Source organism: Plectrocnemia conspersa, unplaced genomic scaffold, assembly GCF_051122295.1.
Source record: "Plectrocnemia conspersa isolate PC_06_02 unplaced genomic scaffold, ASM5112229v1 ptg000013l, whole genome shotgun sequence".
NCBI classification, from domain to species: Eukaryota; Metazoa; Arthropoda; class Insecta; order Trichoptera; family Polycentropodidae; genus Plectrocnemia; species Plectrocnemia conspersa.
Genome location: NW_028277177.1, coordinates 4,385,073 through 4,402,845, shown reverse-complemented (window position 1 = coordinate 4,402,845; position 17,773 = coordinate 4,385,073). Strand labels below are relative to the sequence as shown.

General features: G+C 32.5%; 2 protein-coding genes across 3 annotated transcripts; one reads left to right on the top strand and one right to left on the bottom strand.

Annotated features, from left to right (window-relative positions):
• Positions 1 to 865: 865 nt before the first annotated feature.
• Positions 866 to 2,933, top strand: Gdi (GDP dissociation inhibitor). Its single transcript, XM_088202669.1, has one exon. It carries the CDS (start codon positions 1,018 to 1,020, stop codon positions 2,347 to 2,349), a length of 1,332 nt encoding a protein of 443 aa, XP_088058795.1. The 5' UTR covers positions 866 to 1,017; the 3' UTR covers positions 2,350 to 2,933.
• On the bottom strand, positions 2,922 to 9,849 carry Aasdh (Aminoadipate-semialdehyde dehydrogenase). 2 transcript variants are annotated; one of them, XM_088202668.1, is made up of 6 exons: positions 9,509 to 9,849; positions 8,623 to 9,443; positions 7,727 to 8,555; positions 7,353 to 7,662; positions 7,023 to 7,283; positions 2,922 to 3,337 (listed from the first exon to the last, which is right to left on the bottom strand). In XM_088202668.1, exons 1-6 carry the CDS (start codon positions 9,733 to 9,735, stop codon positions 2,951 to 2,953), a joined length of 2,835 nt encoding a protein of 944 aa, XP_088058794.1. In that variant the 5' UTR covers positions 9,736 to 9,849; the 3' UTR covers positions 2,922 to 2,950. The 2 variants fall into 2 exon arrangements, with proteins under 2 accessions (XP_088058794.1, XP_088058792.1); XM_088202666.1 differs by having other exon boundaries at positions 7,353 to 7,683; positions 9,509 to 9,846.
• Between the last annotated feature and the right edge of the window lie 7,924 nt (positions 9,850 to 17,773).

The window sequence follows — 17,773 nt, the reverse complement described above, 5'->3', positions numbered from 1 at the left end:
TTTTCATATTAACCAATTTTAGTTTAAAATTATCTCAAAGTTGGAGTCATCAAACCAAATGACTTTTGCCCAATGTTCAGATATCCATCCTCATTGTTTTCGGGCACACTTTAACCTTCGAGCTTTATTTATTTTTGAAAGCCACGATGTGTGTCGGGCTGTACAACCTCTGAGTATTAGATTGTTGAGCCTTCTTCTCGCAATGGATGGCCATACGCTTGAAAAGACTTCAGCAGCTGGTTTGAAGACGTTTTTGGCATTTTTTAAGGGATTCACGAATAAAAATTCAATCTTCCTGATCAGTTGTCTTCCGTTTTTCTAGACCCTTTAGTTCTAGCCGTAACGAGAGCTTTTGTATAATTGCGCTATTGTCTAGCTTAACCTTATTGATAAATGATTACTTTTGGTCACAGTAATTATGCGAGTTTTAGAAATAGGATCCCATACAAACGTGGCTCTATGTGGTTCCCACAGTGTTTTATGTAAAGCTCAAGGCTAAAAATACATACGAAATTTCGTATGTATTTTTTAAATATAATTTTCAATAATATAATGTATTTCCTCAAATCGTATTTTGGTCACTCTGAAATAAAGATGGAATGTTCCTTGTCGCTCTTTAATTATTTTACTAGTCAATGAAATTCCTCTTAACTTATTAACTGAATGAACCTATTAAGTAGTTTCAATATAAGCAGATATGTAAAATTGACTCGAGAATAGTCAGATCGCGTCACGACACTCCGCGCTATGATAATGAAACTCCACCTTAACGCGTGTCTTAATTGGGGGAAAGATATTTTTACCAGTAATAAATTTGTTTTATTTTAGTGTTATAAAAAGGTGTGATAAATTAAAAAATGGATTGCTCGATTTCCGCAGCGCGGGTGGGCGGACGGGCCGGTGTTGCCATCGCTCGCGGCAGTGACGTAGTGCGGCTGGAGCCGGCTGGCGACGTTGCCGCTGACGTGACGGACCCTCGAGCGACCGCCCCGACCGGATAATCAGCCAGCCGCCGCTATGGACGAAGAGTACGACGCCATCGTGCTGGGCACCGGCCTCAAGGAGTGCATCCTCTCCGGCATGCTGTCGGTCTCCGGTAAGAAGGTGCTGCACGTCGACCGCAACAAGTACTACGGCGGAGACTCCGCCTCCATCACGCCGCTGGAGGAGCTCTTTTCCAAATTCAACTTCCCGGCTCCGGACGAGACGTACGGCAGAGGGCGCGACTGGAACGTGGACCTGGTGCCTAAGTTCCTCATGGCCAACGGCCTCCTCGTCAAGCTGCTCATCCACACGGGCGTCACCCGCTACTTGGAGTTCAAGTCCGTGGAGGGCAGCTACGTCTACAAAGGCGGTAAGATATCGAAAGTGCCCGTCGATCAGAAGGAGGCGCTCGCGTCCGATTTGATGGGCGTGTTCGAAAAGCGTCGCTTCAGAAACTTCCTCATCTACGTCCAAGACGTGCAAGAGAACGACCCCAAGACGTGGAAGGACTTCGATCCTACCACTTCCAACATGCAGGCGCTCTACGATCGATTCGGCCTCGATAAGAACACGCAAGACTTCACCGGACACGCCCTCGCTCTTTACAGAGACGACGATTATCTGCAGCATCCGGCTCAGCAGACGATCCGCCGCATCAAGCTGTACTCGGACTCTCTCGCCCGTTACGGTAAATCGCCCTATCTCTATCCCCTGTACGGATTAGGCGAGCTCCCTCAAGGCTTCGCCCGGCTGTCGGCCATCTACGGCGGCACTTACATGCTCGACAAGCCCATAGACGAGATCGTGCGCGACGAGAAGGGAATGGCGATCGGAGTGCGCTCCGGCTCCGAGATCGCTAAATGCAAGCAAGTCTACTGCGATCCCAGCTACGTGCCCGACAAAGTACTGAAACGGGGAAAGGTCGTGCGTTGCATCTGCCTGCTCGACCATCCGATAGCTCAGACTAAAGACGCTCTCAGCACTCAGATCATCATTCCCCAGAAGCAAGTCGGAAGACGCTTCGACATCTACGTCTCGTTGATATCGTACACTCACCAAGTGAGCGCCAACGGATGGTTCATAGCGATGGTCTCCACCACCGTCGAGACCGACAACCCCGAAGCCGAGATCCAACCCGGACTGGAGCTCCTCGGTTCCATCAAACAGAAATTCCTGTCCGTCTCCGACTATCTCGTTCCGACCGACAACGGACTACAAACTCAAGTCTTCATCTCCGAGTCGTACGACGCCACCACTCACTTCGAAACCACCTGCTTAGACGTGCTGGACATCTTCAAGCGCGGCACCGGCGAAGAGTTCGATTTCTCCAAGATCAAACTGGAACTGGGCGACGAAGAGCAGTAGCGAGCTAGATCAATATATCCGACGCGACGGTGCATCATAGCTTTTACAGATTTTATTGTATAAAAAAATTAAACACAACTTAGGGCATCGGGGAATGTCGTATTGCTTGAAATCGGATCCGGCAAAACGGACACGTCCGGCGTCGACGTGTCTTCTCTCCCGAATCCGATTATAGTTTCTAGACATATTTTATCTTAAGTTTAAACGTAAATACTTTATGTTACGCGCTTGTAAAATCAAAATAGTTCACGGATTAGATTGTATGCATGCTGACGCGAGACGATTATGCGCTTTCGTACGGTGATCCGATTTAATCGTTAAATAAATACCAAAAAAATGTTCGACTATATAAGTTTAGTGTTGTTTTACGGATAAACTAGCTTTGTCGCTTCCGAGGTGCGTATTATATAGTAGACGTCAGTTCGTACGAGCTTCGTTGTGGAATTGCATTCCGTTCGATATATTTATACTTGTCTTATTATTGATTTTATTCATGTATTTGTATTTGGAATATTTAAATCGCATTGTCATCATATTGTAACCTGTTTTTTTGATTGTAATAAAACCGTCAATTTTATTATAAATACTTTATTTTTTTGATTCATCTTCGAGCCGTAACTCTAAGGCAATACACGCGATCGTCTCTACATCCGACAAAAATCAAATCATCGTCGATCGTCGGAGACGAGAATACTTCACCGCATATTTTAAACTCACCGACCGCGTCGCCACTGAACATATCTATAACGTATAAACGACCATCCGTCGAAACTGATATGATATAACCGTTTTTAAAAATGCCGGGAGTTGCGTACACTTCCGAACCGTGCGTCGATCTCCATTCGACATCAGGTCGCTCGTTATGAACGCATCTGATTTTGTACGCGTGCTTGTCGTGACATCCTACAAACAAGTCATCCGCATTTCCAGTGTGAACAATGGTGCAAGACGAGAAGAGCAGACCTCGCATATTGTCAAAAATCCAGATCTGTAAGAATTGTAAGATCCGTGGTTTATATATTAAATTATTAGTAAAAACACTAAGAGCTATTATCGTATATAATGAAAAATATCAATGCATAATCCTATCTGTTATTTTATCGGCTAAATATATGTTTCTCTATAACAAACATTGTTTTATTTGATACAATTTCCCCCATACTAATGTGACAATGATGAATCAGCATTTATCATTGGTCTATCAGTTCAACACTGAGTCACACTTTAAAAAAATCATGAAGCAATTTCACATGTTAAGCTGAATTAACACATGTGACATTCAACATAAAAGACTATAAAAGTACTTTTCTGAAAAATTTACCTTGTATTTCATCTCATTAGCTTATCAAAAAAAAAATCTTTTTATACACAAATCAATTTTTTTGTAGCAACGTGTACATTATTATTAAATAATGTTTAAATCTAATTTAATGTCAATATTTTATTCTCAATATAATATGTACATATAATACATACATAGATTAGAGGTAAATTTTTCAGAAAGATTAGACAAATACAACCTTACAAACAGTAAATTTATTTAAAACTAAAAACACCTAAAATAAATAGTCATATTTAAAAAACATAAATAATGAGTGCAAAATAATTTCAAAGACCATAAACATGAATCACTAGCCAAAAATTTTTTACCGTTTGTATTTTTATACAATAAGCATTACTCACTAAATATTGTACAATGGGCATTCTTTTGCTCAACCAAAGTTCGAGTTTTTAAGTCCTCATCGAGAATTGACCACAATGATTTTGTTTATAAAGGGCCACCAGGAGCCATACTTATGCTTCATCGAGGAACATGATAGACGAAGATTATTAATACTAAATTAGTTACTTTTACTACTACACAGCCACTACAAGGACTACTCTAAATTGGGCAAGTACGAAGTGAAGCGAGCGGGGCACTTGCTTCAGGTGTACGACGGAAAGGGCACTGAATTGGTAAAGTCAGTGAATTAAAAAAAATATTTAAAAATAAAAAAAAACATTTGAAATTTGTAAATTTATTTTACTTTTCAAACTTTTTGGCATTGGTTATTTTTTGTGAGTGTACTTAGTGGCACGTTTGAGTAGCAGGTCAGCGAACTATTTAGCAGAGAATGCTTTTACATAAATACAGATAGTTATTCAGTCCAACAGTAATGCTCAAACAATTCGTTTTATTGCACAATTGTGTTATGTATTGCTCATTTTGTTGTGTTTTGATTCGACTTCCAAAGTTTCTATAAAAAGTAAGTTTTCAGAAAATTATTACATGAAATAAGATTTTTTTTACTTTCTATTTACACATTCACTGATTGGTGGTTCATTGCAAGAAGTCGATAGAGTTCATAAAGCTTTGCAGACAAAAATGATGACTATAATTACACGTTTAATACAAGGATTTTCTAATGCCTTACAGCAAATGAGACATTATATAACAAAAGATTTTTATTAAACGTGAGAAATTATCTACAGAATTTGTAGACAAACGATGTCAAGCTTTTAAATTAGATGATCATTCTCAACAATTTGTTCCTCATGATGATAATTTTTTATTTACAGTAGAAATAAAAGATGTGATAGATATTTTAATAACACAACTTAGATGGAGATATGAAAAATTGAATGAAATTTCATCACATTTCGAATCTTTAACGAGAGAAAAATTGATGTCGATAAATGCAGAAAATTTACAAAAAGGATTTTATGATTCCACTACAAAAATCCTAACAATATGAATTATTATCAGAAATAAATAGTTTCAAAAATCAGGCATTCGCATTAATTCCAGATCTCAAGACAGCTACAAGTTTAGATAAATTAACCATTTAGATGCGAGATGCGGATAAATCCGAATCACCCTGCAGGGCTCTCAAATGCGAAATGCGGATTAATACCACGTTCTAAAAAAATATAATACATGTACATACAAAAAAATATTTCTATATATTACCTATATAGAAATATTTTTTATATTTATGTATATTATATAGACACATTTCCTGACTTTTTATGTTCTTTATTAATTTCTATGTTCTTTATTAATATTTTTTTATTAAATGATTGTCAAAAACATTTATATATGTATTCTTTTGTTAAGGTTGTTGTCATTTTATATTTAATATGTCAAAAACTGTATAGTTTTACAACTATTGTACTATCACTGTTCTATGACTTTTTTATAAATTATAATTAGCAATACATCTATTTCGTTTCCAAATTTTATCCTTAATTTTGCTTAATATTATACTTATTGAAAATAAAAAAACTACATTGTGGCGCAAATTTGTCCTTATCGACCCTGCTTCCTATAACTTTTTGATCAACCTAGATTCTTCTGCATTCAGCGCTGCCACCCGATACTCGCAACTTAATTAGATCTGTATATTATTGGTATAAATAATAATTTGTGCAATAAAACAATATATCAAACAGATCTTCTGGCGTTTTACAGGCTGATAAAACGACACTAATATACGCAATGAAAGATTAAAGAAAAAATATGGATGATGTCTTTTACTCGGGGTTCTAAAGTGAATGTATGTCATTTATTATAATACACAATTGTATCAGCCTGAAGAAATGAGGTAATAAATGATAATGTTCTGAGCAGGGTCCTGAAGAGTAACAATGCAAAAAAGAATTTGTCATATGGTTAAAGAAACTATATAGACATACAAACATTAAATTTAAATATATAAATAGTACCACTAGTTCTTAATTTATAATGGTGCTAGTAAACTTTTTATGTTTATAACATAATGCTTTATTTACCTAAAATACAATTAATATTCATAAACTAAATATTTGAAATAGAAACAATAGATGCAAATAATAATAGTGGATTTTTAAATTATCTAAGCAATATAAGATAATAAAAATATGAGTAATAAAACTTAAGCATTAAAATAAAAACATTTATTATAATAGTAAATATATGTCTTAAAAATATATATAATTTTTATTAATAGAATAAAAAAAGCTCTAAAATTTTCAATGCATGATTAAACTGTATTATCATTGGCATTAAGTTTGCTGTTTGGTGCTTTGATGTTTGATGCTTCACGCTCAAAATCTCGCTCTTTTCAGTGTAATTCTTAACTCATTATTTAACTAAATTATATTTATTTCTTGCACTCTTTTTGTGCTAAGAACGTGAGAGCTACTAGCAATAGTACTTCGGTTTGAAATCGTTCAAAACTCTCGCCTGTGAAGAAGCACACTACAGAACTTGCATAAGTAGCAACCTCAATTTTTATGTCCAGTACACACTTTTAAGAAAAGTTTAATATCAATCTGATTAAAACTACGACAGGTATCGTGTAGTATTATTATTATTGTTGATATCATTTTTTTATCTGATAGTCGCTCAAACTAGCCACCTTAAAAGTTACAATTTCACTGAGGGATATAACGGAACGGAGATAAACATTAACATGATTGGTTATGATTTAGCCTTCTCTCCAATTCCTCAAAGCTTCATATCATAAGGATTTACTCACCCACGCACAACATATCACTCAGCCATTAAACCCTAAACAATGTTTAGCAATAAATCTAATCTTATCAGTTATTACACTACAATTTAATCCCAGAATAAAAAGATTGATTTTTAAACTTCACTTAAGTAACAGAAAACACCAATAAAACTATTATTTTCATAACAAAGCACTTACCAAATTTCCAGAATCTACATCAACACAATGTATCTTGCCGCTTACTTCATTAAACAAAACTTGAGATTCAAAATTTAAAAAAGCAGGTTTCGCAAATACAGGACTAGTGAATTTATGACTCCACAATATGCTCAAATCTTTTGAACTGACTTTAGCACATGTACCGTCCAAAGCTGCTGTGTATATGAAAGTTTTTGAATAAACCAAATCGGATGTTATACCCTTTTCGGCAATCTTAACAAATTTGATTTCTTCTCCATCCTAAAAAATAATTGTGTTGATCAATATTTAATAATTATAATTAAAAATCATATATAAATTATAATATACCATATTTAGTTTATACATAGCTCCGTCGTACGTTGCTACAAATATTGCATTGTCAATTTGGCAAGCTTTACTTTTAATCATCGCTTTCAGTGATACTTTCCAAAGTATAATTTTATGGAGCGGAGAAAAGCACCAAAATGATCCATCGTAACAACCAACGGCACATAGAAGTCTTCCGTTATTTTTAAAACAAAGCACAGGAGCCTCCACCCTTGATTTTACTTCTAAGCTGAATATTGGAAGGCCTGATTGTGAATCAAGAACTGCAACTTGTCCTGAATGACTTCCAATCATAATATACGATTGATCACTAAAAATATACAAAAAATTACTATATATATTTATAAAATTGTATTATATTAATTAGTATATACTTTGAATCCTTATATAATGTCGGAGTACTATCTATACACTTCTTCATATCATACTTCCAGACAATATCTATATCAAATATTTTTGAAATTTTATTTTTCTTTACATGATTATCCTCATCACTGATAGATTGAATTGATCGTTTCATTTGAGTTTCATCAACAAGCTTTTCTATAACTTTAATTAAAGGATAGTCAGGGATAAGTAACGATCCATAAAAGTTTGAAAATGATTTGCCTGTTAGTATTTTCAATCTATTAACAAATTGCACTGCCATTAGAGATGTGCCACCGATATTCATAAATGATTTACTATTCAAATCCTTTATTGTAAAATCATTTGATTGAAATAAATCATTGATCAATTCTACAAACATCTTTTCAAAATCCATTTCCTTTGTATTATTATTTGATTTATTAGAATATATTTCTTTTAATTTATTCATATCTACTTTGCCGTGATTGTTTGTAGGAATTGATTCAAGTCTGATTACATTATCTGGTATAGAATGTGCATCTATCAAATCCTTTATTTGTGCAAAAACATCCGTTTCATTCATAGAATAACTGCAATAAAATAATACTAATATATTTTTGATTCCATCCCATAAAAAAATACACTGTTTAATTTCGGCACATCTCAATAGAACCGATTCGATATTTAATAAATTAATTTTGTGTCCAAATCGTTTAATTGTTCTATCTTCTCTTCCTTTGAAATAAATTCCATCGTTGGTTTCAATGCCTAAATCTCCAGTGTTACGCCAAACAATATTGTCATTAATTTGTGATGTATCTTTGTTAATATAACAAATCCTTTTATTAGAGCTACCTAAAAATAATTCAAGATAATAATACAGATAAAAATAAAATATTGAATGTATAAGAAAAACACAAACCTATACAAATATATCCTAATTCGTTGCGAACACATTTATCTTCTTTATTAAAAATCTTAATAATCGTATCAGTCAGATTCATACCTAATCTAAAGTGTCCATTGCTTTCAAAATCTTTAATTTCATTGATCGAAGCCCAACAAGATACTTCTGTGATGCCATATAAATTAAATATCTTTGTTGTATTATATTTATGTTTGAAATGACTAAAATTGCAATTCAATGGTTCGCCTCCCAAAGCCAATATTCTCAAACGTGAATTTTCTATCAAAATTTTTTCCTTAATACTTTCACTTCCCATCATTAAAAATTTTGAAGGAGTAGTCTGCCAGATTGTGACTGAATAATTATCAGAAAAAATCAAATCTACACTTTGGGGAGCTATCAATAAAGAAGCACCACATTTAGCGGCCAAATACAATTCTATAACGGACGGATCGAATGTTAGCGGAGTAGAAAAATATATAACATCACAAGATTTAACGGAAAATAACGATTCAAAGTCACATATGTTAGGATAAATACATTCATGTGGAACTGTAACATATTTCGGAGTTCCAGTTGAACCGGAAGTTCTTATACAATAAGAAATGTCTTTAATAAAGTATCTTTCACCATCTAATATACGTTTCCATATATATAATTCCATATTAAAGCTTTTGGTATGCTCTGATAGATTAGAATCGCAGACAAAATCTTTAAATACATATTCGGAGTGAGATAATATTATCGATACGTTAAAATAGTTAATTATATCACAGTTTATATCTTCCCCGTGCTCATGATTTAAGAAGACAAAAGCACATCCATGTTCGTGTGAGCTATAAATATATTTATAAAAATTAGTAATATTCTATAAAAAATATGTAAAAAATGTAATACTAACAGGTTAACGATTACAGGTATTAAAGGACTCTTCGGAACTAATACTCCAATAACTTGTCCTGGTTTAACAGAGTTAGCAAACGATGGTGAAATATTGATGGAAACTCTGTGGAGATCTTCATATGTATATATCTTGTACAAATTATTTTCATAACAGATGATTGCAGGATTTGTTTTTAAATTTTTAACTGATAGCTTAAACCAATCGCTGTAGTTTAATATAGCCATTGTTTTTAAACTTATATTCTATACCATTTTTATAATTAATACAGTGAGTAAGCTTTAACATTCAAATTACATTCAAATGTCAGTTTGACGTTTGTGAGTTTTGGCCTAAGCATCATTTTGTTTAATTGTACCCCTAAATGATATATTTTTATTACGGCCATGAGTAATTAAATAACGACATACAAATATATTCTATCAATATTATAATATAAACTATTTATTTTTAAGAAAAATTATTAATTAAAAAGCTATATATTTTATTCATGTATAATTTAAATGTTAAAAGGGTGATAAAATGGCTATTTTTTATAAATTAAAAAATGCGGAAAATAAAAATATTAGAAATTTTATTTAGCAAGTAGTTTAATAAATAAAATAATTAACGTATTGGGCAGCACAGAGAGATTTTTGTATAAAAAACTGACGAGAGGCTTTATCTCTAGTATTGGTTAGCTTAGGTTGGGTTACTTATACAACAAAATAAACTATACATTGGATTTTCAGTTTACCATAAATGTACATTTAAATTGCTGGGATCACGCACAATCGTCACGTTACCATTAATTTAAAAAAATCCGTTAAAAAATTACAAATTATAGATTTTTGAAAAATCTATTAGATTGTCCTTTGCATTTGCAATATAAAGGAGTTTTAGCGGCGTGGCAAAAAGAAATGAAATACAAAAATACATGTGTTACTAAAAGTAATAATAAGCCCTCTCCTTTCTTTTTGATACCTAAAATATAATTTGCCTGAATTTTGGTGCTATATTTGGGTTGCGTATTTAATAAATAACGTCGCATTTTCTCTATTAGTTCTATAAAAGGACATGTGGAAGGTCCATGGGCCCACGCCCTCCTTCCACGGTCGCATCAGGCTCAGGAGTTTCGGCCCATGAGCGACCGGATGTACCTAGCCTGGCTTTCGCGCCTGCATACTGCGCATACAGGCGCTAGACCAGGCCTCCTTCCTAGGTCGTCACGTGAACGACCTGGACGGGTAGACCGTCGCGATTTATCTACTGATGGTCTCCGGCATCACTATCTTTTTTGGAGACGGAGGTTGGATAGGGGATGTGGGGGGAGGGAAGGTATGCGGGCAGTCGCGCTCCGCGTACCTGGGGTCTCTACGGGAGAGAAATGATTTTACGCATCCTGGAAAGAAAAATATTTATTTCATCAACTCATCCTTTGTGCTTGTTTTGTTTATTTCCTCTTTCTTATTTTTTTTTCCTGCTGCCTAGCTCACTCCGATGAGAGAAGAGAGCTCGCGGGTGGCCCTTAAGGGGCTAATAGGTGGTCCTATTGAGGACGGACGTCTGTGCGGGCGCCATATGCGGCGCAGTATCTCTCGAACGCCAGAAGATTTCCCTTCGTGGCCACGATATAAAAGGACATATATGGATAGGTAATCTGCTCTTATCTATCAATAGGATCAGATGGCAAAAGTAATTTTTTTCTTTAACTTTTAAAGTAGTAATCAAAGCGTTTAGCCTGATTTGTTTTAGTCAAACGTTTTATTGAAAACAAAAAACAGCATTATAAAAAATACTTTTGCTCGAAATCCAAAATACTTTTTTTAATTAAATCGTAACTTCTGATCAGTCTAATATATAATAAATTGTAATTTTAAATACTTAAAAGTTAAATCTTGTTGTAAAACCAAGTTAACAAATATTTATTTAGGAATAAATTTAGAATAACCCATAATAAATATTATAATGTAATAAAATTTAATTGTTTCTATACTAAATTATTTTTACAATTTTAGAGCAAAAGCTATATTCTTAGGCATCAATTAGTAAATAATATCAAACGGTCATTTAATAATTTATACCGGCCACATTTTAACCTTTATCAATAAAGATTTACTATATTGTCGCTAGATGGCATATCATATAATTTCATTAAATCAATAATTTCCAATAAACCATAGAAAATCTTGTGATACTAATGTTTATTCAAACTAATTTTTTTTGTGTTTTAAATATTCGTTATTTCGACAATACAATTATGTTAAATAATTTGACACTTATATATGATATTATATATAGGTAGGTACATGGTAATTTATGTCGTGTCTCAGCGTAAAAAAACATTGTTTAAAAGCTCAAAATATTTCGGTATATCCAGTGTGACCGACTAACTGGACTAAATCTAATAATCGAAGTGGAAAGACCGTTTTCTCGGTATCAGTCTGAGCATTTGGCGTGAGCTTCATTGGTGATTAAAATTTGATAATCAAGTGGGTAATTATCTGAGAAATAAGAGGATGTTACTACTATTCTTTTGTTTGGCTTCTTCTTGACCCCATCACGGATGATTTGGGTGATATTGTAATTATTCCTAAATATAAAAAAACATTATATTCAATAATCATAGTTTTCTATAAAGTAATATTATATGTATATGTTACTTAAAAATGTTAACGCTGAGGTCTTGCAAACAACAATTTCAAAATTATTAAAAGGAAATATCAACGCGTTTTGATAGAAAGGGCTTATAATGAATACTAAATACCACAAATGTGTAACTGAACAGACACCCTATTATCACGTTCGTTAACCGCTCATATAATAATAACCATAAAAAAACGCTTTGTGCGTAAAATATGCAATACTCAATGCGTCTTACCGGCGTAAAAACCGCTATTGTAAGCTACTTCTTTCATAAATGACCTTTGGAATACATTAACCTTACAGTTTCACGTATTCAAGGCGTGAACATATTTCGTTGGTCGAATATGCAAGTGATACAATTGATTTGATCTGACACTTTGTCACACCAACAGACGATTAAGCGATTCGAGACAAGAGAATCATAAGATTTGAGACAACAGACAACCAGACCGAGGCCGAGAACAAACAACAACAACAAATACGAGAAACCTCAGCGGGTCATCTAGAGGACGTCATTTCTCCACCAGCGCTCAATCTACAACATATTTACAGCTTGATATTATTTCGCATATTAAGCTTATTAACTATATATTAATATTAAATCCACTAAGTACAAATTTAGTAGTACCTTTTTAACATTATATTTAGGTTACGTCTATACAAACTACCACTCCCACTCCAACTTTAACTCTTACTTCAAATGGCATTCTAACTCCCGTTTAAATATATTTTACTATAAGAAAACCTTATATATTATTTAATAACTCTTTCTGTTTGTTTATTAAATTTTATTTAAATTAAAATGTATACAGATATTTTTTATATCTATCTTACTTTCTACGTTGCATGTACATAAATCTTATCTGGCATTCGTGCCGATTTAGTTTAGTTGTATACTGAATTACCGTCAAATTGCAGAGGACGGCAAAAAATTCATTTGCATATTTTTGCGTGTTTTGTACTCTATTTCGTGCGTATTATTGTCAACCAAAAATAAAAACAAAACGGAACTATATTTTTAGCATGCTACACTTTTACTCAGCAAAATAGTTCTAATAGCATAAGAATTCATATCTTATTTGTTTCATTGCGTTCCTCGCCAATGGCTAGATCACAATGAGGAGAGTTTAAATGATCAATATATAAAATAATTGTTCCATAAAACGAATTGTTTGTGCATTACCCTTGGACAGATTAGGTGCGAGCGAGGGAGCATTATTCAGAACAGTGAACGTCTTAAAAATATTATAAAGAAATTATACCTTTTTTTGAAATAGTATAAATAGTACATGGGCTGATTTATTGTTTAAAATATAAACTTACATCTAAGAATCCTTACCGTTAATAGTTAATTTGATGCTTAATCGCGTGTTAACCCAGTACGATGATTAAATATTTATCATACAGGATTAAATTACGCCATTGAGTCACTTTCCCCCACACTCAGTCGCAATGAAATATGATCGGATTAATTTTACATCTCACTACCCCTAACATAATTAAAAAAGTTCTCATCTGTGTATATAATTCATCATGACCCTTTAATATTTATATTTTGTTTAGAGGGTACTTCAGACCCCCGTTAATCTTGTATGTATTCACTGCGTCATATTAATAAGATAATTTGGATAATGTGAAATAATAATATGCGACGTGCGACATGTTGAACAAAATATATTAATAAAATACATATTATATAAATTAAATTCAATTAAATTATAAAACCTTCTTCAGATAATAAAAATTTTCACTGTTATAAGTAAAAGTATTAAAGAGTAATAAATCCACAACAAAATTATAAATGCATTCAAATATATATATTTTAAAATAAAGTACAAGCTACTGGTTTATAACCGTTTTCTAGCTTACAAGAAAATATTTAAATATAAGATAATATAAATGGCAATGGCCCTTAATTTATAGAATTAAAAAAATATTTTTCAGATTAGTTTTGAATGGTGTGTTATTATTTGTAAAAGTTAATTTTAAATAACGTGAAGCTCAGAAAAAAATAGTACTGGTGTTACTCCACCCCTAGCAAGTGTATGTAATTAGTAGCCTAATTATCTGTTTATACAGTTAACCTTGATTTATTTTATGAATACACTTTTTTTGGTAAATATCTGTTTTTAGACCACAATAGCAGCAAATTCTTTGGACCAGAGCATGATATGTTTAATGAATTTAAACTTAAAGTTCAGATGTATAACCAGTTATTTGTCGTCCGCCCTCCATTGAATGAAGCTTCCTTTTGAAGAATGAAGTAAAGGCAATGGTTGTTTGCGAGTTGTCAATATTATTTCTTTAGTTTTATATTGATTTATTGTATTTTCTTTTTAATAAAATAATAAATTAACTTTTGTAACTTAAAATTCAAAGTTTGCCATTTGACAAACGGTCTTTTTTTATGGATCTATACAGGTCGATCTATCGATGAGAAAATGCTCTTCTCGTCGACCGACCCCAAGAGTCAGCTAGTCTGGTTTCAACTACATAGGCTACAACGCTGTTAACATAGGTAGCTTACATTCGCCGCTCACAGACTTAACGTACGATTCTGGCTTTTAGTTCAATGTTGTTTCTGACCCGGTCAACTAAGGTCACTGCCTCCTTCTGATGTCGACGCAGGAACAGGAGGTCACAAAACCGTCGACCTACTTCTATCTATGATATCTTCGATTTGTCTGCAACTTTAATGTTCACCTGAGCGAATCCATCGCGAGAAGAAACAACCAGCTACAGCCGATTGCGCAATCACACAAAACCACATAATCGGTACAGCAGCTATAAGATTTGAGTGTTAAAAATATATGTATATGCTATAATATGTTTCAATTGTGTTTAAATAAATATGTCCAATGATAGGTAAAAGTATGACTATGGTATCTTATATCTTTAACCCTTTAAAGTGAATTAATTTTCCATATTTTTCCAATATTCTTTTTTTTTATTTATTTATTATTACTTTATATTGCATTTACAGTAAGCTATAAAAAAATAAGTCATTTGTAATATATGCATATATATTTTAAAGCTATATATTACACAGTAATTTCAGCAATAGCAATATGCTTTTTCTTATCGAATACCATTTGCTTACATGTAGTTAGTGTATCTTCTCAAGAACTATATCTCGAAAATTTCTCGAGAATAATGTAAAATCGAGAATCCGTATTCCTTGTTTCATAGAGCCTTTTTAGTTAAGAATTAAATTTGTACGAATATTTTAAAATGTTTTTAACCGCTGCATTTTTTTCCCGCGGCATAAGAAAGAGTGGGCCTGTGCTAGATGTTTAAAAATGGCAACAAATTAAACGGTGGTCATAATAAAATTCCAATCTCGGTCAGAATTTTATTAACAACCTGGTCATAATTATATTATTTAGGGTCAGAATTAATAGCAAATGATTGCAATAAAAATATAGGATAATCATGTGAATTAAAAAAATGTTTTTGTATTTTTTTATTCACATGAAAGTTCTGTATTTTTATTTTGATCATTCTTTGTTTTTATTCTGACCGTATGCTATTTTATAAATATAAATGGGCAATAAATAATTTATTTTAGAAATTTCTTATAAAATATCTCGCTTTCACCAAAAATGTAAGATGCGAAGTATTCAGAGGAACAAACGATGCGGGAATAACGACAGAGCGGCGGCGAAGAGCACGCTTGGCTTGTTGTGTTGACATCTGACAATGTTGCGAGCGCAACTTGACAAGTTAACCCTAAAACATTTTGATATTGACCATGTAATATTAGGCTGACCATCTGTCTACATAAAACTGACCTAGAGGTTAAAATACAAATTATATAATATAGATAGCGGCTACTCTTTATAAATACTGATCAATGAATTATAATAAAGTCTAGCAAAATAATTATTACCATTTAATATAAATTCCGAACAATTAATATAAATTCTGATCATCTAGTATTTATTTTGGTCGCTTAACATCTGAACGACGTACTTTTTAATATAAATACCCACAAACGTATTAAAATTCTGATCCGAAAAATACAAGCCTTTAAAAAGACTGAAGTATTTGAAAGACAACAATTTTTTATAGATTTTTTCAATTCGATTCAATTTTTTTAGACTACTTTAATCGACTTTATCTGCGTGAGAATCGGCAGATTGTAAAAATGTATGGAAGTTTTCCACAGAGTTACGCCATAAAAATTGCCTGTCGATGAATTTAAATCTCGTTTTTCAATTTCTATTTTTATTTTCTTAGAAATATTAAAAATGTTAAGTAGCAACAGCTGTTATTGCCTATTTTCTCTACGATTCAAGCATAAATACAGGAGCCCGAAATTCCTTCGTAACTTAGCATCATATAATCAAACGAAGTAAATCGATTCATTCTGGTCCGTCCTACTTTTAAATAGGTGAAAAATTGCACCTATTTAAAATTAGAAAGCTAGAAATTCTAATAAAATATTTAATATATAAAAACATAAATTATAGTTCCAACTCAAATCATTCAGATTAGTGAAAGAGTCGAGGGAGAGTATGGTCTTAACTTGCACTTAACCTTAGAACTTTCAGCTTGAATTAAATGGAGTTTGACCCCGAATTATATGTGAATCCAGAAAAAAAAACAGCCGCTTCCACTTTGACCGTCCGATCTGGTTGAGCCAAACAGTCATCTGTAATCTCTAAGAGTTTATTTTATTCGATCTTTGAGACGGCTTAAAGACTATTAAGACAACACGTATCCATATCATACTATCCATTTATTGCGCAAATTTTACGGTTATATTTCAACTATTGTAACATAAAAATAATTGCTAAACCTTTGGCATTTAAACTAAATAAAAGCGTTTCAACATTAATTTATCGAAACAAACATATTTCGCGTTTTACAGCCATAAATTAATTTGCTACCACATATTGAAATAATCTATAAAATCTAAATACTTTCTTTAAGACTTTCATTGTAACTGAAAATCGAAGTTTGATTGGCAACTGTGAAATTTAACTTTTGCGTTTGTTATATTTTTTCATATGTCACTAAACTTTGATGGTGTATGTATTTAAATAACTGTGTTTTGAAAAGTCATGTATAATTAGGTTAATATTATTTAAACGTATATAATAATTGGAAATTTATATTACATTTAAAAATTGGCTTCAATGCGTTGCGGCGTCTTGCGCCATTTATTAAAATTCCGCTACTGCTCCAGTGAATCATAAATTGTGTTTGTTTTCGGTAATAGCATTAAAACATTTAATTAATTTATAAAAAGTGAAAAAAAAATAACTTACTTGTATCGTGTTCTGGAAACAAATCAATCGATAGCGAAATTGTGTATAATCTCTCATATTTATATAATATGATTGTGGATACAACGCCGATGTCTGTTAAAGATAATACATATATGTATTGTCTTACCGTCTTAAATATGATACGGCACGTGCTTATTTTTTTACATGTATCTCTAAATTCAACTAAATATAATTTTTTATATAAATATATATTCTATTGTTACAATAACAAAAGAAAATATAAAACTACATACATATATTATATATGAAGCTTTGAAATAATTTATTTTATAAAGTGATGATGATGCATTAGTTTAAAAATAATAACTCCATATTTGTATTTTTGAATGTCTATCTCCTCTGGAAT

Excerpts from the sequence above, each read along its gene's own strand:
- Gdi (XM_088202669.1), top strand. The coding sequence starts at position 1,018 with ATGGACGAAGAGTACGACGCCATCGTGCTGGGCACCGGCCTCAAGGAG.
- Aasdh (XM_088202666.1), bottom strand. The coding sequence starts at position 9,735 with ATGGCTATATTAAACTACAGCGATTGGTTTAAGCTATCAGTTAAAAAT. Across the intron at positions 7,684-7,726 it reads ACATTATATAAGGATTCAAA|TAATTTTTTGTATATTTTTA; the intron begins GTATATACTAAT and ends AAATATATATAG. Across the intron at positions 7,284-7,352 it reads CTATGTATAAACTAAATATG|GATGGAGAAGAAATCAAATT; the intron begins GTATATTATAAT and ends ATTATTTTTTAG.